At 44.7% G+C, this 26,669-nt stretch overlaps 2 protein-coding genes across 2 annotated transcripts in view; one reads left to right on the top strand and one right to left on the bottom strand.

Moving 5' to 3' along the window:
- The window catches only part of LOC106007908 (uncharacterized), a 70,507-nt gene that overhangs the window by 29,682 nt on the left and 14,156 nt on the right, over positions 1 to 26,669 (bottom strand). The window lies entirely within an intron of this gene.
- On the top strand, positions 9,330 to 15,327 carry LOC101700161 (BPI fold-containing family A member 1). Its single transcript, XM_087210789.1, has 8 exons — positions 9,330 to 9,375; positions 10,787 to 10,985; positions 11,112 to 11,271; positions 12,671 to 12,778; positions 13,083 to 13,232; positions 14,211 to 14,295; positions 14,846 to 14,909; positions 15,251 to 15,327. Exons 2-8 carry the CDS (start codon positions 10,799 to 10,801, stop codon positions 15,289 to 15,291), a joined length of 795 nt encoding a protein of 264 aa, XP_087066915.1. The 5' UTR covers positions 9,330 to 9,375; positions 10,787 to 10,798; the 3' UTR covers positions 15,292 to 15,327.

The following is a 26,669-nucleotide window of genomic DNA, read 5'->3' as shown; positions in this document are numbered from 1 at the left end:
ATATAGATATAGATATATGCGAATTAGCAGAGGCTTTCAAACCTTGGGCTGTGGAACCAGAAAAATCCCAATGAAAAACTTCAGTTTTGCCAGTATGTCCTTGGGCAAGGGACTTGACCCCCTCCAGCCTCAGTTTCTCCTTCAGCAGGGGACCCATCACAGTGCCTGTCTCATAGAGTTTGGTGAGCACCTGGAGAGACAAGCACGGGAGTGCTGTGTGTGCACACAGTGTGTGGCTGGTGCTCAGTATGAGGCAGACACGCTCGCCCTGGTTCCTGCTAGAAACCCCACACTCCAGTGTTCTCCCAGGCCCAGGCCTGACCCTTCTTTCTCTGCTGCTGGATCAGGTTTGTCCTCTCGTTGGCGACCTCCTCAGGAAACTGGATGTGAAACTGTTGGAAGGCCTCATGGGTGAGTGTCTGGTCTGTCTCAGGAGGCCTCCCTGGATTGGCAAGTGCTGAAAGGGGGCCCCACCTCTACCACACCCCATCCCCATTATAAAGCCTGCAGAGGGATGTCTGCTTGTGATTCCAAGAGAACTGGTACAGTACAGGGGAACTCAACCAAGCAGGCCAAGTCATCCAAACCATCAGGACACCAGAAATTCTAGCTTCTCCCAAGAGCTCCACCAAATCCAGGAGGGAGTTCCTGCCCCACCCTAACACCAAGACACCCCTAAACAGCTAAACAGTTTCAGTCCCTGCCCTCACCAGCTCACAGTCCTGTGAGTAGAACCTAGGAAGTGAATCATTCGATGTCCTTTGGAATGAGTGACATGAATGCTCCTGACAACAGCTCTGGAGGATGGATGGAGAGTTGCCTTCAGTGTGGTCCTAGGGTTAGAAAAGTCACCTGGGGACTGCTGCCCCTTTTTCTTACAGAGCAGGTGGCTGCTCATGAACTTGACCAACCATGAGTCTAGCCAACACCCTTGCACCAGGTTCAAGTGTCCTCCACTGCCTGCTGTTGATCAGAAGGAGACTCCAGCTCTTGAGACCCTCAGTCTCCTCAGCATGGGGCCCCTGTTGCCCCTGAAAACTTGACCCCAGCTCCTTTAGACATCCTGTCCTATTCCACAATAAACTGTAGCTCTGAAGGTTGCATTTGTCCCCCCTGCTTGGGCCCTGTTATTTAGGTCCAGGAGTCAGACCTGCTAAAGCATACATCCTGAAAATAAATATCCCTCAGATGCTCATCAGCCTAGAAATGCCAGAGAAAACACTCTGCACCTGTACATTGCAACTATTCACAACTTTGCCAGGAGAGCCTGAGATTTCCCATTCTCTCATTCATTCACCCTATAGTTATTGAGCACCTATTATGCACCAAGAACATTGCTGGGCTCTACAGGGCTGCAGAGACAGGGTGACAAGAGTGGAAATGCAAAAGCATTGGTGCCAAACAGACCCGAGTTCAAATTAGATTCAGCCCAAGTACGAGTTTCATGAGGGCCCACACAGTTTGATGACTAACAAGTCCTATGCCCCAGCACAGGGCCGGCACAGAATGTGAGCTCAGCAAGGGTTTGGGATTAAACAAATGGATGAATCCCAGTTTTAGAACTCACCAGCTGTGTTTGGGACAAAGCACTTGAGGTCCTGATCTTCATCATCTGCAAAAAGGGAATAAAAATCTTATAGGAGGTGGAGCCACAGGAGCCCTAGAATGCTGCTGCTCAGAGAGAAATTAGACCGCTACTTCTGGAAGCTGCCAACATGGACTAAAGCTGAACCTGTGGCTTCTTGGAGACTCCGCAGTTCCACAAGAACTGTGTGCTTAGCAGATATATGTGTATGCATGCAAAGAGACAGGGAGCTTCAGTTTAACAAGCCCTGATATCCTGTGGGACAAGCACCCCCAGCATTCTCCATAATGAAAATGACCTCCACTTTCACACAATCACAAAGGTGAACTGCATAAACGTAATGTTACGTGAAAGAAGCCAGGCACAACAGCACATTCTGCATCTCCCATTGATATGAAGATCGAAAAGAGCCAAACATGGTGGCTCACATCTTTAATCCCAGCCATTCCAGAGGCTGAGCCAGGAGGATCCCAAGTTCAAGGCCATCCTGGGGAATCTAACAAGACCTTGTCTCCAACACTTTTTGTTTCCCAACTTGAGACACGGCTGTTTGCCTGGCTGCTGCTTACTCCTGCTCACCCACAGGGATTTCACCACAGCTCCTGCTACACTGCCTAGACTTTCAGCCAACAAAACTGGAAGGGGGGGAGGGCCAGTGCCGGCACCTTGGAGGAGGCTCCCTGCCACCATTCCACCACTCCAGGGGCAGAGGAGGTGAGCCATGTGGTGCTAGCAGCACACCCCCTCTCCCCCATGGAAATGAGAAGACATGTAAACAAGCCTCAAAAACAGACTTCCAGATCACCTACAGCAACCCCAAAGGGAAAGGAGATGGAACACTCTGATACTAAACCACTTGGACACTCTGAACTGGCAACAAAAGAGGATCTGGAAAAAAATGAAATAAGAAATAATTTCTCAGATAACAGCAAAGATTGTGCCCATAGTGCAAGACATGATTGATGAATCTAGAGAGAACACAAATTAAAAAATAGAGGATCTGAAGAACAGTATGGAATCCCAACATAGGAAACAAATGGAATCCATAAAACAGATGCAAACAGATTTCCAGGAAATTAAAAACTCCATTGAAAGCCTATGCAACAGAATGAACCAATGTGAGGACAGAATTTCAGATACAGAAGATAAGATTGCAATTAGTGACCAGGAAAAGAAAAAATGCTTTAAAATTGTAAGGACCATGAGAAAGCAATCCAGCAGCTGCTAGACGATGCAAAGAAGAATAACATAAGACTGATTGGAGTCAATGAAGAAACAGGAAAGAGTGCACATGACATAAAAAAACTGTTCACAGAAGTGATGGCAGAAAACTTCCCAAGGAGGGGAAAAGAACTCGACATACAGATAAGTGAGGCATATAGGACTCCAACTAGCCTTGATTTTTTAAAAAAATCTACACATAAGCATATAATAGGATTCCAGAAACCCAACAGAAGAACAAAATTCTACAAACAGTGAAAGAAAAGAAACAAATCATATACAAAGGAAAGCCCATCAGAATCACAGCAGACTTCTCAATGGAAACACTCAAGGCAAGAAGAGCTCGGAGTGATGTATTTCGAGCCCTAAAGGAAAACAGCCTCCAACCCAGATTGATGTACCCTGCAAAACTATCTTTCAAAATTGATGGAGAAATAAGATACTTTCATGACAAAGAGCACCTTAGATCAACCTTTTCATGATACTTTCATGAATACCAAACTGGCACTCCAAAAAATTTTAGACAATATCCTAGGAAAAGACAATGAGGATCACAACCCCAGGAAGCCCAGAATGAATCCACTGGGTGTGACAAATTAAACACAAAGACGAAGATTCCAACAAAAAGAAAAGGTCATGACAAGGCTTTTAAAACTTTTAACTTCACCTCCCTAATGAGTGTATAATTCAATCTTGATATTGTACTGATTAGTATTTTTCTGATTCTAGTGTTGCACACCTTTCCTTGTGCTGTACTGGCTATTTATCATTTTCTTTTGTCTACTTTTTAATTGGGTTGTCTATTAATGAGCTGTAAGAGTTCTTTATAAATTCTGGTCATAGGTTATATGCATTGTAAATATGGTCTGTTTAAGGACTACTTTTCATTTTAATGATGTCGTTTAAAGTTCTAAATTTTAATGGAATCTCATTTATCAATTTTTTTCTTTTACACATCATTGTTTTTATATCCTAGGAAGTTCTTGCCTGCCCTAAATTCATGAATATTTTCCCTTATAATTTTTTCATAAAGTTTTATAGTTTTAGTCTTTCATATTTAGGTTCATAGATCCTTTCAAATTATTTTTATGTGTGGAAATAAAGGATTGAGGTTAATTTTTTATATAAGGATACCAGGTGTTCTAGTGCCATTTGCTGAAAACACTATCTTTTCCTCAGCTCTTGAATTGAGTTTATATTCTATAAAATGCTAATGTTAAATAATCTTTCAAAACTCATATATGTGTGGTTCTATTTCTAGATTCTCTGTTTTATTCCAATGATCTATATGTCTTTCCTTACACCAACACTGCCTTGATTATTGTAGCTTTAGAAGAAGTCTTAAAATTAGGTACTAAACGTCTTCCAACAATGTTTTGGGGTTTTTTTTGTTGTTTTTCTTTTCACTTTTCTGGGTCCTTTGTACTCCTACAGAACTTTTAAATTTCAATATCCAATTCTTCATTTATACCAAGTATACATAGACCTGAATTTTTATATATACCTTGTGTTTTCTAATGCTGCTAAATTCAAATACAAGTTCTAGGGGCTCCTAGAGATTTCTTAGTATATTCTCTCTAGATGATTATTTCATCTACATATAAAGATTTTGCTTCTATCTTGCCAATCCTATCCTAATTGTGTCATTTTATTGCCAGTTTGATTTAGGCCTATGTTTCAAAGTTTAATAGACAGATGAGTAGAAGGTCACGAGTCACGCGGAACATGCTGAATCAGCCCGCTGCAGACAGGTAGGCCTGCGCATGCCCTACTGAGGTCACAAGTCATGCAGAACATGCCAAATCAGCCCGCGCACTGGCAACACTCCACTGGACCGCCCCCCCTCCTCTGTACAGCCACCTGGTTCCACACTACGAAGACACAGAGGACACCAGACCACCATCCCTCCCGCTGCCCCCAGCCCAGAGAAAAGGGCTTTTGGGCCACCTTCTGCCCCACCGCTCCTGGCCCAAAGGAAGGGGCTTCCAGGCCACTAACACTCCCACCACTCCCGGCCCAGAGGTAGGGGCTTCTGAGCTGCCATCCCACTGCTCCTGGACCAGAGGAAGGGGCTTCCCAGCCACCATCCCTCCTGCTGCTCCCAGCCCACAGGAAAGGGCTTTGGGCCACAAAACCTACCACTGCTCAAGGCCCCTGTCCCACCTCTACCAGCTCAGAGGAGGTAATCTGTGCAGGCACCAACAGACTCCCCACAGTTGAAATGAGAAAACACATAAATAAGTCACAAAACCAGACTTCCAGATCACCTACAGCAACCCCAAAGGGAAATGAGATGGAACACTCTGATACTCAACCACCTGGACCCCCTGAATTGGCAACAAAAGGGGGATCTGGGAAAAATGAAATCAGAAAGAATTTCTCAAATAATAGGAGAAACTGTGCCCCTAGTGCAAGACATGATGAATAAATCTAGAGAGGAGCTGAGGAACATGATGGAATACCAACATAGGAAACAAATGGAATCCATAAAACAGATGCAAATAGATTTCCAGGACATGAAAAACTCCATTGAAAGTCTACACAGCAGAATGAGCCATTGTGAGGATAGAATTTCAGATATAGAAGATAAGATTGCAATTAGTGACCAGGAAAAGAAAAATTGCTTCAAAATTATAAGGGAACATGAGAAATCAATCCAGCAGCTGCTAGATGATGCAAAGAAGAACAACATAAGACTGATTGGAGTCAATGAAGAAACAGGAGAGAGTGCAGATGACATAAAAAAATCTCTTCACAGAAATAATGGCAGAAAACTTCCCAACCAGGGGAAAAGAGCTTGACATACAGATAAGGGAGGCATATAGGACTCCAAATAGCCCTGATCAAAATAATCTACACATAGGCATATAATTGTTAAGATTCCAGAAACTCAACAGAAGAACAAAGTTCTACAAGCAGTCAGAGAAAAGAAACAAATCACATAAAAAAGAAAGCCCATCAGAATCACAACAGACATCTCGACACAAACCTTCAAGGCAAGAAGAGCTTGGAGTGACATATTCCAAGCCCTAAAAGAAAACAGCCTCCAACCCAGATGTACCCTGCAAAACTATCTTTCAAAATGGATGGAGAAATAAGATACTTTCATGACAAAGAGCACCTTAGGAACTTTGTGAATACCAAACCAGCACTCTAAAGAATTTTACACAATATCCTAGGAACAGACATTGAGGATCACAACCCCAGGAATCATAGCAGAATGAACCCATCTGGCATGACAAGAAATTAAATGGAAAGGGGGAGAACCCAACAAAAAGAAAAAGTCATGACAAGGATAAGTCAATACATTTCAGTTATAACCATCAACGTTAATGGTCTCAATTCACCAATAGAAAGAAACAGACTGGCAGAATGGGTCAAGAAGCAAAATCCAACAATATGCTGCATGCAAGAAACACACTTCATTCAAAAGGAAACTCATAGACTGAAAGGTAAAGGGTGGAAAACAATACTCCATGCAACGGAAACCCCAAAAAAAGCAGGAGGAGCTATCCCCTTTGCAGATCAAGTAGATTTCAAACCAACACTGACTAAGAGAGATGAAGAAGGACACTACATCCTTGTAAAGGGAAAAATCCAAGAGGAAGAGATGACAATCATAAATATCTATGCACCAAACACTAGTGCGCCCAACTATATAAAACAAATACTAACAGACATGAAAAGTCATATATGCACTAATACAGTTGTAGTGGGGGACCTCAACACCCCACTGTCATAAATAGATAGATCAACTAGACTAAAAATAAGTAATGAAATACTAGAACTCAATTGAACTCTTGAACAAATGAACTTAACAGATGTTTACAGAATCTTCTACCCCAAAAAATCAGAATACACATTCTTCTCAGCTGCACATGGATCATTCTCCAAAATAGACCACATACTCACACATAGAACATGTTTAAGTAAGTGCAAAGGAATTGAAGTTATCCCCTGTATATTATCAGACTATAGTGCGACGAAATTGGAGATCCATAGCAAAAGAAACTCAAAAAATTTCATAAACACGTGGAAAATGAACAACACACTTCTGAATAACCAATGGATCACAGAGGAAATTAAAGAAGAAATCAGACAGTTCCTTCAAATAAATGACAAGGACAATAAGACCTCCCCCCGTGGATGGGGAAGCAAGAGAGTCCAGGAGACAGGAAGAAAACACAACTGCAGAGGTTCTGGAAAGCCTGTAGCCCTTTTCCTCCCCCAATTCTAACATAGGACAAGAACCTCTGAAAACCCCATGCATACTCTACCCCATGCAGGGTAGAGAGCAGAGGGTGGCTGTCTGTGCCCATGTCCCCTCTCAGAGCCAGGGCAGGTGGCCCTGGGAAGAGGAAGTGAACCAGAGCATCTAGGTGGACCCGGGCAGCCAGGCTTGCACAACCACCCACGGTTCTGCCCGAGGCCAAGGGTCTGAAGAACACAGAACAATCTGGGTCTAAACGAGAGAGTCAATGCTACATCTGAAGGCCAGCAGGAGGGAGGAACACTGTCTCAGCAGTCTGTATTTCCAGTCAAAAACAAGGACAAGGCAGCCTCCTTTGGGAACCTTGGCATAAATGAAGCCCTGGAGCAAAAATGCAACCCCAAGAGAAAATGAGCAAATTCCCATTGCTAAGTGAAATGGCCTTTGGAATGGTAACTAAATCATAGATACAGTGGGAAAATGTGTAGACCCTGGGTATAGGAAGGGAGGGGCACAGCAGCTCCCCATATTCCTCACAGATGAGGAAGCTGAAGTTCTGGGACTGGAATGATGTGCCTGAGGTCTCAGGAGCTGAACAAGTGCCTGACGTGTCCTCTTTTCTGCCATAACACACAGCCTTCTGGCTTTGAAGCAGAAGAGGGAAACTTTTCACTACCTCGTTATATAGACACTGCTGTTTTCCCACAAGGCCAGTAGCAGCCAGACCTGGCCCAAGAGTTGTATGAAAACAACGAAAAGGCAGACCACTTGGAGGATGACTGGCACACACAAGCTGTGAGAGAGGCCAGAAGTTGCTGGAAGTGGTAGTCAAGTTCAAAGCTACTGCCCCAGCAGGAGCTGGGCAGGCACTGGCTCAACACTCACGGGCCATGGAGCAGGTCTAGGGAAGGCTTGGCATGAGGGGAAGACAGAAGGCACTTCCTTGTTCACTGATCCGAAGGAGTCAGGCAGACGTGGGGTGGGGACTGAGTAAACGCCATCATTCACTTGCTGTGCGTCCCTGGGAAGTTCACCCTCTCTGATCTGTGGCCTCCTTGTATGATCTATGAAGGGCGATACCAACCACTCTTAATAAAAGTCACCTATGGAAGGCATTGGACACACAGTAGGTCCTTACTAAGAGTAGGTTTCTTCCCTCTCTCTCCACTTCTACTTCTAAGGTGGCAGATTCTGCAAGGCAAGAGCTGCTCTCACAGATTCAGGACCTTGACCTCTCTGGGCCTCAGTTTCTCCATTTGTAAAGCAGTTCCCAGCCCCCCAAGTGGTGGAGACAAATGTCTTATTGTTCCCTTGGGGAAAGGGTACAAGGAACGGCAAAGGGAGGGACCAGGGTACATGGAATCCCCCAGGCCTGGGAACCTAGAGCAATTTTTCCAGAACATAAACGTGGAAAGTGTGTGATCATGAACTTCACAGATGTGGGAAATCAAAATGAGCAGAGGGCATGAAGAAGGCATCTCAGCCTCAGCTGAGCACAGTGATGAAGAGAAAAGACCGGATGTGACTGTCTTGCCCACACCAGCTGTGCAGCTCTGGACGCAACACCAAGCTCTGAGCCCCCTCCCTCTAAGCCATGTAAAAACTGAACACAGGGCTGTGGGGATCTGGCACGTGACAAGAGCTGAGTGGGTGCTGGCTCTTGGCACTGTTTTTATCACCATTCTTATCCAATGAGTTGAGTTCTAACTCAGCCACATGCTCTCTGGGTCACTTGTCTCCATGAGGCCTCAGTTTCCTCTTCTGTGAAAGAGGAGCAGTAGCCTTCCTCTCACAGGATTCTTGTCATATGACTCATTCACCAGGGGTTCAGAAAACAGAAAAACCCCACTCTGGGATTGAGAGACACCCCAAGATCAGGAGGCCAGAGAGGGAAGCAGTTTGGCTCTTGACATTGTAGAAGCAGGATTTCTCCAGTTGGAAAACAAAGTAACCAGTCCAGAGAAGGACGATGGTCAAGGGATGAGACCGAGGTCCCTTACTGGGCTCCCACAGGCTGCCCCTCCCAGTGCCCCGAACTTGATCTCCCTGGTCCTCTGGAAGTGTGAGTCCCCCATGCATGAAACCATGAAGTCTTGAGTAACAGCCCTATCTCAAGCTTTTCTGTTTCACTCGTGCACCAAATAGTTTAGCTGCTGCACCTGCCAAGGTGCTTGGCAATTATTTGCTTTGCAGAGCCCTGAAAGACATCACTGGATGGCACAATTCCTAATTACCTAGAAATTCATCATCTAGTCCCGCATTTCCTGATTCCCGTGCTATAAAAGAGGCTTCCTCCTTGGCAAAGGTGAGCAGAAGGGGAAGGAGACCAGGACAGCAGCTGAGGTCTTGTGAAGCCCAGGTGAGACCCATCTCTCCTGCTGCCGCTCTTCTGGCCCAGGACACAGGGATGCCAGGCTCCTTGATGTGGCCAGGCATGGATAGATGGCATTTGGGGCTACTTACTGAGGTTCTTGCAAGGAAACAAGGCTTGCCCTGGCCAGGGACACGAAGAAGCCCAGGCACTCTGCTTTCCTAAGAGACCAGCCACACTCATAGAGAATGAGTGCTATTTACACCCTAACTTAAAAGCTCCATGGGCTGGGGATTTAGCTCGGTGGTTCCACTGCCTGCCTAGCAAATGCAAGGTCCTGAGTTTGATTCCCAGTACCAAAGGAAAAAAAGCTCCAAGGCAAGAATTTTAATGTAAGGTTGCTGGTCACCCACAAAACTCTCAAGATTGTTCATCCAATTTTGTACATTTTGAAGCATTTTTCTGACTCTAGGGTCTTTAGCTGCCATTGGATTTATAAAGGTTGCCCAACACATTCAGTGACAGTTGGAATTTTACCCAAATCAGCTGGTCATCTCCAAAGCATAGGTCCTAACTCTGGCTCTGGACACTTTGGGGGGGCTGCCAAACAGACCTGCAAAGGGGTCAGTAATATCTGGGAAGCAGCCAGTTCACCAGGTTCCCAGACCTCAGGGTCATCCTGTTCATTCATCCAGGGCAGCTGGAGGGAGAAGAGAAAGGTGTGGAAAAGAGTGGAGAAGGGTTCAGAGGCCTGCCTCCAAACATAGCACTGCCGTCACTTTGCTGTGTGACCTTATGAAAGCCATTACCCTCTCTCTTCTCTTGATTCCCTATGGACCCTGAGTCTTTGGATGGCCCCAGGATTTCCCTAGCACAGGTCTGCATTGAGATGATGGCTGTGTCTACACAACTCTGACATCGTGTGGCTTGTGGGGGTGTCTACAAATCATCACGCCTGAACCCAGACCAAAGGACTGAGTAGGGATGTTGGCAAAGCAGCTCAGGTCTCCAGCTGCTAGCATGAGTGAGCCTTTCCATCCGGTTTGCTGGAAGGGTAAGAACTCAAGCCATTACCAGCAAACCCAGCTGGAAAGTGAATCTGTTGGCTGCTTCCTCCTAAAGCCCTTTAGGTGAAATAGATCTGGCATCAAATCTTCTGGCCACTGTGTGCTTGAGACTTTGGGAGTTTGCCTCAGTCACTAGGCCCCTGATTCCTCAGCTGTGTGATGCAGTAACAAGTGCCCACATCTTTGGATGTGGTAATGATGAAATTGGTTACCAAGTAAAGCGATTGACCTGTTGCCTGACACAGAGAAATCCCCAACAGTGCTAGTTATTATCACCGGTCACCCCCTGGTGTCCTAGAGAAGAAAAAAGTAAGAAATTCCTTCTCCGGGTCAGGGTGTAGGCCTTGAGTAGATTCCTCTGGGCCACCTTGGATTTGTCATTCTGTCCACAGGTACCAAGAGAAATGTTTCAAATTGGGGGCCTCATTGTCTTCTGTGGGCTGCTGGCCCAGACCACAGCCCAGCTTGGTGGTGGCCTGCCATTGCCACTGGGCCACAGGGTGCCCTTGCCCCTGAGCCAAGGCCTGCCCTTGTATGGGACACCAGCTCTGTCCTTGAACCACAAGGATCCTCAGGGAATCCTGACTGTTGGTGAGTCTGTGACAGCCTCTTTCAGATATATGTGTGTGTGTGTGTGTGTGTGCAAGTATATGTCCAACCATCCAGTAAGAGGAAGCCCTGAGGATCTGACTTCCAGAGACTTTCCATCTTTTGCAGCCCTCACCAATGGCCTGCTCTCAGGGGGTCTGTTGGGCATTCTGGAAAAGCTTCCACTCTTGAACATCCTGACGCCTGTAGGAGGCACTTCTGGTGGTCTGCTTGGGGGCCTGCTTGGAACTCTGACTTCAGGGATTCCTCTCCTGAACAACATCATTGAGTAAGTTGCCGCAAAATAGGTCAAAGATCTGCCAGTCACAGGCAGCGGTCCTGAAGGAGGGTGGAGGTAGCTGAGCCTGGAGCCAGTATCACTGAGACCCTTCTTTAGCCAGGCAGGGAACACTGGGCCCCCTGTACCAGTAAGTGGCCCTAGGCCTCGAGCATGTCCTGGGGTTCCAGAAACATCTATAAGCCTGATGACAACCCTTTGAGATCAGTTTAATCATGCCCAGTTCACAGATGGGGGAACAGAGGCACAGGAACATGTACTCAGGGAAAATGAGGACTCTAAATTACCTAAGTCCAAAGCCAAGTCCATTTCCACAACACTGTGGTTAGTTTTTCTCCCCACCTGTGGAATCACTTAGAATACAAGTGGCTTTTGATGTAAGCAAAACAGGGTGAGCTAACTCCTCAACTACATCATCACGATGACTATGAGTAATGTGATGAAGGAAAAATCTCATATTTCCCATGAGATACCCGAAAGAAAGCCTGCTAAGCAACGAGCAATAGTGGAAAGCTTGATGCCACCATGCTGGCAAACCCTGGAGCCCCGATAGGGCTGGATCAAAGCCATTTCCACGCTCTCCACCCACCCAGTGCCTGCTCCCTGACTTAAGGCAGACAGACTTGAGTTTGATTTCCGAATGGACCATACTTGCTGGATGACCTGAGATGAGGTGCTCAGACTCTTTGGGCTTGGTTCTCCATCTGGAAAATGGAGATTGTAGGACCCACAGAGAAAGACTGTTGAGAAGATGGAGGAAGATGGAAATCACCTGGCCCCATGGCTGACTCAGAGAAGGCTTCCTCACACCTTTTCTTCATTTTCCCTTACCCCTTCCTGCTCTTCCATGCCCATGATAAGCACTGAGGATTGACCTGATATGGAAGACCATGACAGGATGAGTGATTCCCACCCATCAGTGTCTGTCCAGGGTTTATTCTGGTTGTCCATATATCATCCTTTCATCCACTGACCAATCTACCCACCCATTCATCCTTCCTTTCATCTAACCACTTCCTCTTCCGTCCAACCACCCACATATCTATCTACCCACCTTCCCATCGACCCATGGCCACCCACTTTCTCTGTGAGGCTCAGAGCTGGCACACAGGATGTAAACAGAGCCCAAACGTAGTTCCTGTCCCAAACATGGTGTAGACTTGACATGAAGAGAGAGCGCGCATGTCAGGATCTGATCCAAGCCGAGGTTGGGAAAGATGGGTGTGGGGCTCAGAGCCTGTGTGGCTTTGGGTGCAAGACTCCTCTCCTGTCTCCCTCTTCCCAGGCAGTAAGCTCCCCTCTGATATGGAGAGATTTGGGTTGAAGATGGTTTCTGGGTTTGGAGCCCAAGGAACTAATGTTTCTCCCTCCAATGTTGCTCACTGAACAGCTTAAGGATCACTAATCCCCAGCTCCTGGAACTTGGCCTTGTACAGAGCACTGATGGCCATCGCCTCTATGTCACCATCCCTCTGGGCCTGAACCTTGAATTGAAATTGTGAGTAGGTCCAAGGAGGATGGAAGGGTGGCTCACCAAGGAAAACCCTGGTGGCTGTGAGTAGCCAAAAAGGGGGTGTTGGAATGGAACAGATCTGAGCCTGAAACTTCAGTTTATTCCCTGTTATGCTGGACACCTTAGATCACTTGACCTACTTGATCCCTGGTGCCCCCTACTGGGAGGTCAAAAGAGGACAACTGTGGGCAAGAAGAGTGACAGGAGGCTGGTATTCCCGAGGAGGAAAAAAAACCATCCTCCTTGAATGTGATCGGTCCACATGCCAGTAGGGCTATCTCCTCTGCAGGCCCCTGGTCACGAGTCTGCTGGAGCTGAGCCTGAGGCTGAACATCATTGCAGAAGTCTTAACTGAGAGAGACTACCAGGGGAGAGTCCACCTGGTGATTGGTGACTGCACCCACTCCCCCGGCAGCCTTCACATCTACCTGCTTAAAGGGTGAGACCAGAGAGCTCCCTTCTTCAGCTCAGAGACAACAGGGTGGGGTGGGGAACGAGTGATTGGAAAGATGGAACAATGGGAGAATGGATGAGTAAGAGAACAGAAGGGAGGATGGATGGATAGACGGATGGACGAATGAATGGGCGGATGGAAAGGTGGATGGTTAGATGGGTAGAGGGAAGGATGGATGGACAGACAGATGTATAGACAGATGGATGAGTAAGTGGGTGGGTAAATAGTCACTTATCCCTTGTTAAGCCTGGAAGACTGGATTTTTATGTTGGATCAGACCACAAGAAATCTGAGTTTAACCTGGGCACGGTGGTACACACCTGGAGTCCCAGGTACTCAGAAGACTGAGGTCAGAGGACCGCTTGAGCCCAATTCAAGGACAGCCTAGGCAACAGTGAGACCCTATCTCAAAAAAAAGAATGGGGCCAGGGATTTACCTCAGTGGTTCCAGCGCCTGGCTCACAAGCGCAAGGTCCTGAGTTCGATCCCCGATACAAAAAAAAAAAAAAGAATGATAGAAGAGAAAGAGAGAGAAAAGAAGAAGAGAGAGAGAGAGAGAGAGAGAGATTCTGAGTTTAAGCCTCGCCTATTCTAAGTTACTTATGTCAGTGACCTGACATGTAGGGAGACTGAGTCACACACAATATACAAGTTATTCAAACCTTGGCTGACATTCACTGAATACACATACTATGGTTCATGTATCATCTCAAAGCCCACATAACAACTATATACTAAGCCCTGTTTACACATTGGTGGACTCTGCAGAGTCTTGCTGAACACCTACTGCATCCTGGAGCTGTGTGTGCTGCTCTGAGGAGCGTAACTCCCTGCAGATAGGGCCTGCTCTTTGTCTGCTCGTGGGGGTGAGTGGACAAACTAGGTCTCAGCTACTGCTGCTGAGACTGAGGGTGGACAGTGGCCCTCTGAAGACTTCTCAAGGCCATGGCTTTTCTCTTCCAGAATTGCTCCTCAGCCTGTTCAAGGCCTTCTAGATGGCCTCACAGATATCCTCAATAAAGTCCTCCCTGAGCTGGTGCAGGGCAAGGTAAGAAGGCAGGGGTGGGAGTCCTCTGCTCCATGGAGCCTAGAGTGTCTCAAGCTGAAAAGTAGGCCTAGGAAGAGCTAATCTCCATCCATCAGTCTATCTATCTGGTCCAGCTGTCCAAGGGCTCCAGCTTGGGGCCAGGCCCTGTGCATGTCTCCACCACAGTGGGCCTGAGTTGCCCTGAGAAGCTCCCTGCCCAGTGCTCTGGGCCACAGAAAAGCAGCCTCCAGGCCATGCTCAGGTGCCAACTGTAACCAGAAACTCATCCCACCCACCCCCACCCCCACCCCCGAGCACTGCACAGATCCGTCATCAGGGAGGGCACCCCAGACTCGTGTCACTTGGGGAACTTTATAAACCCTGCCTTAAGTTTCTCTTCTGCTTAATGTGTGTGTGTGAACATTAACCCAGGCAATTAATCCAGTCAACACTCAGACACAGAAAGGTGAGAGAAAATCTCCCCAGGAAAACCCACGCTGGGGGGTGCTGCCACTCTCGGGGTCGCCCTCTGGGTGCCCTTGGCCTAACTCTTCTCTCTGCCCATGGATAGGTCTGCCCTCTGGTCAACGAGGTGCTCAGGCTCTTGGACATCACGCTGGTTCATGATATTATTGGTAAATATGCTGCAGAAACAGTGATTCCCCCAAGGCGTTGTGTACCTATACACTATGGGACCACTACATCCCTCTGGCCCCAACTTTCCCTGTTTGGGGTTTCTTTGTTCCCCTGAATTATCCACATAATTTTGAGGTAGGTAGCCTGCCTCTCCCTCGGCCTGACCTTGAGAACAACTGAGCTGCATGGTAAAAGAAAGCCCAGTCCCTCCCACCTGCCTGAGCACTGCTGGGTTTCCAATGCTCCCATTCCCTGGTCCTGTCCCCGGCAGGAGTATGAGCTCTTCCTGAACACCTTCCCCTCCAGGTCGTGACCCCAGTCTGGTGTTTTTATTTTCCAGAGTTACTGCTCCATGGGGTACAATTTGTCATCAAGGTCTAGGCCTCCCAGGAAGGGAACCTGCCCTCTGCTGAGCTGGTAAGTGCTGTTCCCTGCACCACAGGATTTGGGGCTGGCTGTTATTCTGGTAGAAGGCAGCAGGGGTTTTAGAGCAAATACCTGGTGGAGAGGAAAGGTTCATCTTGGCTCACAGTTTTGGAGGTTCAGCCCGTGACTGATTGGCCCTGCTTTTTCGATGAGACGGTACATCATGGTGGGAGCACATGGAGAGCAAAACCACTCCCTCATCAGCCACAGAGCAAACAGGGAAAGAAGCAGGGGCGGGGGCCCCACTGTCCCCTGCAAGGCCACACCTCCAGGGACCTGAAGACTTCCCTCTAGGCCCCGCATCCTAAGGGTCCTACCGCTCCCCGCAGTACCACCTGGGGACCAAGCATTCAACATAGGGCGTTGGAGGAATATTTAAAATCCATATGATAGCAACCTCCAAAGAAAGAGACAAGCACTCCCATGGATACACACAGAAGTTCACACAGATATCCACAGAAAGCTGAAAGAAGTGCACACAGGTGCCCTAGCAACACAGCCACAAAGAGAAACATACGTGGTCATGGACACACACATACACCACCACTACTCCTACACACATAAAGGCCAGACAGAAACATACATGATGATACAGATGCAGGTATTCGCATACCAGCACACTCATGTATGTGTGCACACACATGCAGACACTGCATACAAGTCCACATAGGTATAGTCACACAGTCACTAAGACACAGGCACAAGGAGCCCCCAACCTCAGGCTCCTCTTGTCCTTCTGGAGGGCAGGTTCGATATTGGGCCAGCACCAGTAAGATCAACGACTTTGAGTCTCTCTCCTACACTCTCCTCCCTACAGAACCATTTCTTGCTCCTGCCCAGAGTCCAGAAGGATGGCCCATGTGCTGGGAAATGACAAGGCTACTTTACCCCCAAGGCACCTGCTCACCCTCCTTTCTCACCAGCCATGAAAACATCCCGTGGTCCACACCAAATAAACTTGCTTTTCTTCTGCACTTAGGTCTCACTCTTCACCATCATGTGATGGTGCACGGGCTGCAAAGAGCCTTGGCCTTGGTGGCTGGAGACACCCACCAGAACCTCAAAACTTACATCACAAGTCTGAATGGTCTTGAATAGGTCACAGAAGTTCAAGTGTGTGTAGACTGCACACAACTATCTTGCCCTTCTCAGGAAGGATACACAGGGGCCTGGGTAGAGGGACTACTTCAGGCACAGATGATAACAAACAAAGCTGCCACCAAGAGACATTCCGGAGGTGGGCCAGGAAGGGTGTACATGGGGAGCAGGTCAGGTTCCTGCCTGCTTCTCAGGCTGGGGATCCCAAAGGTGACCGAGAATGTGGGAGGATGAATTCATTCCAGCAGGAAAGAGTGTCTCAGCTGTGGCTACAGAGTGTGGTAGCACCTGGGAGGCCTTGAAGGACCCATCCAAGAAGTTGAGAGGTACACAGGTCATCTATTACCCATTGTCTGCTTCCTTGGATCTGGTCATACTGGTCACTTTATGGTCTAAGCAAAAGAAGAATAAAAATAATACAAAGGAAAGGTAGAAGGAAGACTACTCTGGTCCAAAGTGTTAACTGCTGAGGACTTGAGAAAGTCAACAAAAAAGATCATTTGACTTGTAAATTAAATGACTATCAGTCCTTGGGTGACAGTCATATTTTTTTGGAGGAGGAAGCCTGATTTTAAGGAAGTAAGAAGAAAACAGAGGAAGTTGAGACTATGCAGAATTAGGAAAAATGTGATGCAAGAACAGAGAGTTTCACAGTATTTTAACCCAGTCTGGTCCAGTCTCTCACTTTCCAGCCCTCAAACCCCACTGAAAACCAAAATCCCTCTGTGTAGAGCAGGCTGTGTCCCACCATGAACTACTCTATGTTGCATAGACTAATAGGTTTCAGGCTGGGCTTTGCCCTGAGTGACTCCATTTCATAAAATAGCAGTTTGCACCATTTTTAGTGCAAGTAATGAGGCAGAGTGACTTGGTAACTTCTCTGCACAAATAACCACCAGATTTTAGACACACCAAACTTATTTTTAAAAACTCTCAGCTTCACAGAACAATCATAAAGGCATGAACTGCAAAGTAAATTAATCTTACCAATAAAAAGTTTCCACCTATAAACTTATCAAATTAATCAAGAACACTGGATGCCACTTGCCTTGCAAGTGCAAAGACCCAAGTTCGATCCCTGGTACAAAAAAAAAAGGACACTGGACACATGACATATCTAAATTATATCGGAGGAAACCAGGCCAATGAGCTTATCAAACATACCAGACCAATAAAAACTGCAATACCCTCACCTGAATTATGCAAAAGGAAGGACACCTAACACTGGGGTGGCCAGTCTCACACTCATTAGACTACCTGGTGAAAGCACCTGAGTGAGAGATGTTCAGACATAGTATTACATATAGCACTACAGCCATCAGACACTTGGTCTCCTCTAGTATCCAATGCAAGCAAGGAGTTGCCATTCAAAGGGATCCATCATCTATAATCTCTAGCACATGATGAGAGTGCTAGAGCCAAATCTCATTTATCCTCGTGCATGCACCCAGACAGTGGTCAGCACCTCAGTCAGCCCATCATGCCCCAGGGAGCTGGCCCCACCCTGGAACAATGGTCTTGTGTTTTTCTTTGTCAACCCTGCTCACTGTGCCAAACTGCTAAACAGAACATTATGCACTGGTTATCATGGCATCATGTACTGATCGCTGCTCCCAGAGGCAGACTCTAACACATCTGCTCATTGAATCTTCGTGGGATCTCCAAGGAGATGCATACATGATGGAGCAGTACTTCACTTACATAGAGAAAAGACTAGGCAAGAGCAGATTGAATACTGTGCCTTATTTCCCCATAGCTAGTGAGTCCCAGCACTCCACAGCTGATGCAAGATAATTGACCTCCTGTGCTAAAGAGGTCCTACTCCATTCCTCATGAAGCCTGAAAAATGGAGAACTAAGGGCCACTGATGCATACACATAAGCATACAAAGGCAGAGATATTGAGTTTACAACAGGGAAAGAATTCTTACACAAGGCACAAACTGCGTGGGCTCTTTATCTCCTACTAAAGAAATTTCCCAGGCCCAAAAGTCATTCTTATGTAGCCCACCAGAGGGTCAAGAGATAGTACTCATGAGGCTGCCTCCCCAACACAATCATAGTTGACCTCTAAGCTGCCCAAGCAGAGACTACAGAAGCCACATGTGACAAAGAATACAGACTTTACAGGATTGGTTCAGAAAAGTCACTAAACAAATAACTACAATAAGCAGTAACAATAACAAATGACAGGCAGAAGAATCGAATTTCCAAAACTCACATGTCATGTTTTAAAAATATCCAATATTCAACAAAAAGGTGTAAAACATTCAAAGAAACAAGAAAGTAACCTGTCCTGGAGAATCCCAGATGTTACTAGACAAGCTTTAAATTTACAATTTTAAATATATTCAAAGAACATAGGACTAAGAAACCGTGTCAACAAACTAAAGACAATGCTAGAATAACATCTCCAAAACAGAATATAAACAAAGTGACAGAGGTCTGCGCATGCCCTACAGAGGTCACGAGTCCTGTGGAACACGCCGAATCAGCCCGCTGCAGACAGCCAGGTCTGCACATGCAATACCGAGGTCCTGAGTTGCGTGGAACACGCCGAATCACCCCACGCCCCGGCAACAATCCACTGGACACCACTCCCCCCCACTCCTCTGTACAACCACCTGGTTCCACACTACAAAGACACAGAGGACACCGGACCACCAGACCACTGTACTGAGTCCCATCGCTCCCGGCCCAGAGGTTGGGGCTTCTGAGCTGCCGTCCCACCCCTCCTGGTCCAGAGGAAGGGGCTTCCCAGCCACCATCCCTCCCACTGCTCCCAGCCCACAGGAAAGGGCTTTTGGGCCTACCGCTGCTCCTGGCCCCTGTCCCACCCCTCCCAGCTCAGAGGAGTTGATCCATGCAGGCACCAACAGCACCTCCCTCCAGTTGAAATGAGAAAACACGTAACTAAGTCTCAAAACCAGACTTCAAGATCACCTACAGCAACCCCAAAGGGAAATGAGATGGAACACTCTGATACTCAACCATCTGGACCCACTGAACTGGCAACAAAAGGTGATCTGGAAAAAATGAAATCAGAAAGAATTTCTCAGATAATAGGAGAAATTGTGCCCCTAGTGCAAGACATGATGAATAAATCTAGAGAGGAGCTGAGGAACATGATGGAATACCAACATAGGAAACAAATGGAATCCATAAAACAGATGCAAATAGATTTCCAGGACATGAAAAACTCCATTGAAAGTCTACACAGCAGAATGAGCCAAAGTGAGGGCAGAATTTCAGATATAGAAGATAAGATTGCAATTAGTGACCAGGAAAAGAAAAATTGCTTCAAAATTATAAGGGAACATGAGAAATCAATCCAGCAGCTGCTAGATGATGCAAAGAAGAATAACATAAGACTGACTGCAGTCAATGAAGAAATAGGAGAGAGTGCAGATGACATAAAAAAAAATCTCTTCACAGAAATAATGGCAGAAAACTTCCCAAACGGGGGAAAAGAGCTTGACATACAGATGAGGGAGGCATATAGGACTCCAAATAGCCCTGATCAAAATAATCTACACATAGGCATATAATTGTTAAGATTCCAGAAACTCAACAGAAGAACAAAGTTCTACAAGCAGTTAGAGAAAAGAAACAAATCACATACAAAGGAAAGCCCATCAGAATCACAACAGACTTCTCAACACAAACCATCAAGGCAAGAAGAGCTTGGAGTGACATATTCCAAGCCCTAAAAGAAAACAGCCTCCAACCCAGATTGATGTACCCTGCAAAACTATCTTTCAAAATGGATGGAGAAATAAAATACTTTCATGACAAAGAGCACCTTAGGAACTTTGTGAATACCAAACCAGCACTCTAAAGAATTTTACACAATATCCTAGGAACAGACATTGAAGATCACAACCCCAGGAAGCAAAGCAGAATGAACCCATCTGGCATTACAAGAAATTAAATGGAAAGGGGGAGAACCCAACAAAAAGAAAAAGTCATGGCAATGACAAGTCAATGCATTTCAATTATAACCATCAATGTCAATGGTCTCAATTCACCAATCAAAAGAAACAGACTGGCAGAATGGGTTAAGAAGCAAAATCCAGCAATATGCTGCATACAAGAAACACACTTCATTCAAAAGGAAACTCATAGACTGAAAGGTAAAGGGTGGAGAACAATACTCCATGCAATGGGAACCCAAAAAAAAGCAGGAGGAGCTATCCCCTTTGCAGATCAAGTAGATTTCAAACCAACACTGACTAAGAGAGATGAAGAAGGACACTACATCCTTGTAAAGGGAACAATCCAAGAGGAAGAGATGACAATCATAAATATCTATGCACCAAACACTAGTGCGCCCAACTATATAAAACAAATACTAACGGACATGAAAAGTCATATATGCACTAATACAATTGTTTCTATAAGTAAACGATAATGCCATTACAACACACAGGAATCTGTGGGACACAATGAAAGCAGCTCTATGCTGGAAATTCATAGCAGTCAATGCCCATATTAGGACAACAGAGAGAACTCAGTTAAATAACCTAATGCAGAACCTCAAGCTCCTAGAAAAAGAAGAGCATAACAAACTCAAAGCTCATACAAGAAAGGAAATTATAAAGATCCGAGTAGAAATCAATGCAATGGAGACTAAGAGAATGATACAAAAAAATCAATGAATCAAAGAGCTGGTTTTTTGAAAGAATAAAATCGATAAACCTTTAGCCAACCTTACCAAAAAAAGTGAAGAAATTCCACCGCATGCTGTACAAGCGCAAGGACCTGAGTTCGATCCCCAGTACCAAAAAAAGAAAAAAAAAAAAAAAAAAAAAGAAAGAAAAGAAAAGGCTCAAATCCATGCAATTAAGAATGAAAAAGGTGAAGCCACAACAGATCCAGCAGAAATTCAGAGGATCATCAATACCTACTTTGAGAACCTGTACTCTATTAAAATAGAAAACACAGAAGAAATGGACAGATTCCTAGATACAAATTACCAAAGTTAAATGAAGACTATATAGACAGTCTAAACACCCCAATAACAATGAGTGAAATTGAAAATGTAATTAAAATTTTACCAATAAAGAAAAGCCCAGGTCCTGATGGCTTCACTGCTGAATTCTACAAGACATTTAAAGAAGAACTATCACCATTACTCTTTAAACTCATCAAGGAAATTGAAAGGGAAGAAAAGCTTCTAAATTCTTTCCTGGAAGGAAGTGTTACTTTGATTCCAAAACCAGGGAAAGACACAACTCAAAAAGAGAACTACAGACCAATCTCCCTAATGAACATAGATGCAAAAATCCTCAACAAGACACTGGCAAACAGAATACAGAGAGTCATCAAGAAGATCACACACCCTGACCAAGTCGGATTTATCCCAGGGATGCAAGGATGGTTCAACATCCATAAATCAATAAATGTAATACACTATATTAACAGAGTCAAGGACAAAAACCACATGATCATCTCAATAGATGCAGAAAAGGCATTTGACAAAATCCAGCACCCACTCATGATAAAAATGCTACAGAAAATTGGACTAGAAAGTCTTTATCTCAACCTGACTAAGGCTATCTATGAAAAACCAACAGCCAACATCATACTAAATGGTCAAAAACTGAAAACTTTCACACTAAAATCAGGAACAAGACAAGGATGCCCACTATCACCACTCCTGTTCAGTATTGTCCTGGAAACATTAGACATAGTAATTAGACAAGAGAAAGACATAAAAGGATTAAAGATAGGAAAGGAAGAAGTGAAACTGTCATTATTTGCTGATGATATGATACTTTACATAGAAGACCCAAAAAACTCTACCCAAAGTCTTCTAGACCTAATTGACAGATTCAGTGGAGTAGCTGGATATAAGGTCAACACTCAAAAAACAATAGCCTTCTTATATGCAAATAGCAGACCCATTGAGAGAGAAATTTGGGAAATAATTCCTTTTACAATAGCATCTAAAAACATGAAATATCTAGGAATCAACCTAACAAAGGAAGCAAGAGACCTCTACACTGAAAACTACAGCACTCTGAAGGAGATCGAAGAGGATTTAAGAAAATGGAAACATATCCCTTGTTCCTGAGTAGAAAGAATCAATATAGTGAAAATGGCCATACTTCCAAAACTACTATATAGATTTAATGCAATACTGATTGAAATTCCAACAATATACTTCACAGAACTAGAGAAAACAATTCAAAAATTCATTTGGAAGCAGAAGAAACCTAGAATAGCTAAAGCAATTCTAGGCAACAGAGACATGGCTGGGGGTATCACAATCAGCAACTTGAAACTATACCACAAAGCTACTGTGATAAAAACAACATGGTGCTGGCAAAGAAACAGAGCTGAGGATCAGTGGAATAGATTAGAAGATGCAGAAACAACTCCAGACATGCTCAGCCACCTCATCTTTGACAAAGGAGCCACTCGCCCTCATTGGAGAAAAGATAGCCTGTTCAATAAATGGTGTTGGAAAAACTGGATTTCAACCTGCCAAAGATTTAAACTAGACCCATACCTACCACCATGCACTAAACTAAGATTGAAGTGGATTAAAGATCTAAATATCAAGACAGAAACAGTAAACTTGCTGGAAGATAAATTAGGTAGAACTCTCAATGACATTGGCATAGGAAAAGACCTTATAAACAAAACTTCAGTAGCATGGGAGCTAACACAAAGAATCAACAACTGGGATTCCATCGTATTAAAAAGCTTCTAGCCGGGGATTTACCTCAGTGGTTTCGCTGCCTGCTGCCCAAGCGCAAGGACCCAAGTTTGATCCCCAGTACCAAAAAAAAATATTTGTGTCTTTTGGGCCGGGGATTTAGCTCAGTGGTTCTGGTGCCTGCCTCGCAGTGCAAGGTCAGGACTTTGATCCCCGGTACCCACCCCCAAGAAAGGAAAAAGCTTCTGTACTGCAAGATAAACTACCAACAGAGCTAAGAGACAACCTACAATGTGGGAAGAAATTTTTAGCAGCTGTACCTCAGACAAAGGTCTACTATCTAGAATAAATAAAGAACTGAAAAAAATCAGACCCCCCCAAATTCAAAGACCCAATTCAAAAATGGGTATCTGAAATGAAAAGACATTTCTCAGACAAAGAAGTAAAAACACCAAATAAATACATGAAAAAATGCTCAACATCACTGGTCACTCGAGAGATGCAGATGAAAACAACACTGAGATTCCACCTCACCCAACAAAGAATGGCTGCTATCAAGACCTCAACCAAGAACAAATGCTGGTGGGGGTGTGGGGAGAAAGGAACCCTTCTCTATTGTTGGTGGGAGTGCAGACTGGTGCAACCACTGTGGAAATCAGTATGGAGATACCTCAAAGAACTAGGACTAGGGGTCCCATTTGACCCAGCTATTCCCCTGCTGGGTATCTTCCCCAAAGAATTAAAAGAATCACACCACAGCGATCTATGTGCACCCATGTTTATAGTGGCACAGTTTGTAATAGCTAAGGTTTGGAAACAACCCAAGTGCCCATCGACTGGAAACTGGATAAAGAAGATGTGGTTTTCTATAAAATGGAGTACTACTCAGCCATAAAGAATGAGAAACTAGAGGCATTTATAGCTAAATGGATGCACATTGAGGCCATCCTCTTAAGTGAAAGAAACAGGACACACATGTGTAAATACCGAATAGTTTCTCTAGTGTGAGAAACTGAAAGTGTAAATAAGGATGAAAATGATTAAAATGAATAATTGATAATTTTAAATAGGAAAAGGTCCAAAGGTGTAGGGGTGGCAGGAGGGGAAGGGGAAAGAGGAGAAAGGAAAGGAAAAATTATGAGAAAGAAAAAAAAAAAAGGAAACAAAGTCTGTGTAAATAGGGAAGGGTGGAGGGTGTGAAGGGTGCACAGGTACTGGGGAAAAAATAAGAACCAAGATCCATCATGTTCAGGTACAAACACCCAATGATAAATGTAAATGTATTGTATACGTGAAATGTACCAATTAATATATAAATTTAAAAAAGAAAAAGAAAAAATGGAATACTATGCAGCCATAAAGAATGAGAAACTAGAGACATTTATAGCTAAGTGGATGCACATTGAGGCCATCCTCTTAAGTGAAATAAATAGGACACACATGTAAATACTGAATAGTTTCTCTGATGACAGAAACTGAAAGTGTAAATAAGGACTAAACTGAATAATTAATAATGTGAAATAGGAAGAAAAGGTCCAATGGAGTAGGGAAAGTGGGCAGGGTAGGGGAAAGGAAAGAAGGGAAAAGAAAAATATGAAGAATGGAAACAAAGTCTTTGTAAATAGGGAAGGGTGGAGGGGTTCAAGGGAGGGCAGGGGAATGGGGAAAAAATAAGAACCTCTTAAGATACATCGTGTAAAGGTACAAGTTCCCAATGATGGATGCAACTGTATTGCATATCTAAAATGTACCAATAAACTTTTTTTTGTTTGTTATGAATGGTTTGGTTTACTAGGCCTCACTGTATTACAACATCCTTTATTGAATTACTTATTCTTGAGACTGATGGGATTTTTAAACTATCAAGAGAATAAACATTGAGAATGTGTACACAGCCTCAAGTATTAAAAAAAATGAACCATGGGGATTTAGCTCAGTGTTTTCACCACCTGCTGTGCAAGCGCAAGGACCAGAGTTCGATCCCCAGTACCAAAAAAAAAAAGTGAACAAAATATTCCTCCTTTCCTCGTGGAGCTAATGAGTAATGTAAAGAAATCAAACATGTAAACAAATCCTTATAATTCTTCCTGTTACTCCTACTCCTTCCAGAAATATACTAACAGTGATAGATAAGCTAAAGTTACTGATTCTTGCAGATGAATTCTTGTTACCTGACTTGTTCCACTATTACAGCAATGTTAGCTAAGCACTGCACTTGCAACACAATAGGTTGGATTTAGCTTCACCCAAGGTAACTAGCGACACAATTTTACTGTATAGAAAACCCCGAGACAAGGTGAATGTAATGTATACAAAATGCCTAGAGCCTCACTTGCAACCCACTTTCTTGGTCCCTTCTGCTCTCACGACCTTTTTTCTTTCATAAACTGCTTTCTAACTTGCCTCCTGCATCATCTTTTCCATTCTTTGGTGACATCAACATATGAAATCAACACATTTCACAGGCTGGAATGCACTTAACAATAACATTTCAACTTAGTGTTCATCAAAGCTAAAAAGCAGAAGCGAGTGAAATGTCCACAAATTGATGAATAATGAAAAATGTAAGCTCTCTCTATTATTCATTGATAAAAATGAAGAATTTTCTGATAAATGCTACAATGTAAACCCATCTTGCAAACGTCAAGCAAAAAAGTCAGACACAGAAACAGTGTTGGATTATCCACTTACATAAAATGGCCATAGTGAAAATGTATAGAGTACATGGCAGATGAGCCATTCCTACGACGTGAGAAAATAGGACACGTAAGAAGATAGGTTTCTTTGGGAGCAAAAGAAAATATTGTAAATGCACAAGGCTGTTACTGATGCAAACAGGAAGCTATATTTTAGCAAAGCTGTCAGAAAACACAATTTCTACTTAGTAATAAATGGACAGAGAATTTGGAGACCTATGAGCAGTGCAAGTAATAATAAAGAAGAAAGGCGGGAAAAGGGCAGAAACAGGGAGAGATCGGAGGGAGAGGTAAATGAAAAAAGAAGGGGCATGAGAGAAGTCAAAGCAATGAGGAATAAGAGGAAGGGAAGCAAATAACACAGAGAAGGGACAGAGAAGGAAGGAAAGAAGGAATAAGAGGAAATAAAAAGGAAAAATGGAATATGACAGGAAGGGAGAGTGGGAGGGAGGGGACGGGTGGATGGAAGAAACGCAGAGGCCAATGTGCTCCTATTCCCTGCATCTCGAGCCTCAAACTCTAGGTCAGACTTGGGCGGGAGAAGCCTCCTGCTCTTGTTCTTCTGACCCTCGTCCCTAAGGATGAAGGGGACAGGACGTCTGACCTACCATGCCAGACTGCAGTATCAGTCTCCCTTGAGTCTTTTCTAATTTGAACTGGAAAAAGCTCAATAAGGAAAGGGCACAGAGCTTGGCAAACAGAGTGAGGTAAATCACATCCTTACAGAAGTCGATCTGCTGTCCCTCTGCACAGGAGACCGGGAGACGGCAGAGAAAGTGGACACACAGTGGGGGACAATGAGGACTAAACACCTTCTGAGACCACACGCACAATGCGTAGGCTTTCTGCTCTGCACAGGGCCCTCTCCTGAGGGAA

Source organism: Heterocephalus glaber, unplaced genomic scaffold, assembly GCF_053883595.1.
Source record: "Heterocephalus glaber isolate CG9 unplaced genomic scaffold, H.glaber_assembly_v1.0 deba00001204, whole genome shotgun sequence".
Taxonomy (NCBI): domain Eukaryota; kingdom Metazoa; phylum Chordata; class Mammalia; order Rodentia; family Bathyergidae; genus Heterocephalus; species Heterocephalus glaber.
Note: the sequence above shows the minus strand (reverse complement) of the source record. Positions and strands in the feature narration are given on the sequence as shown.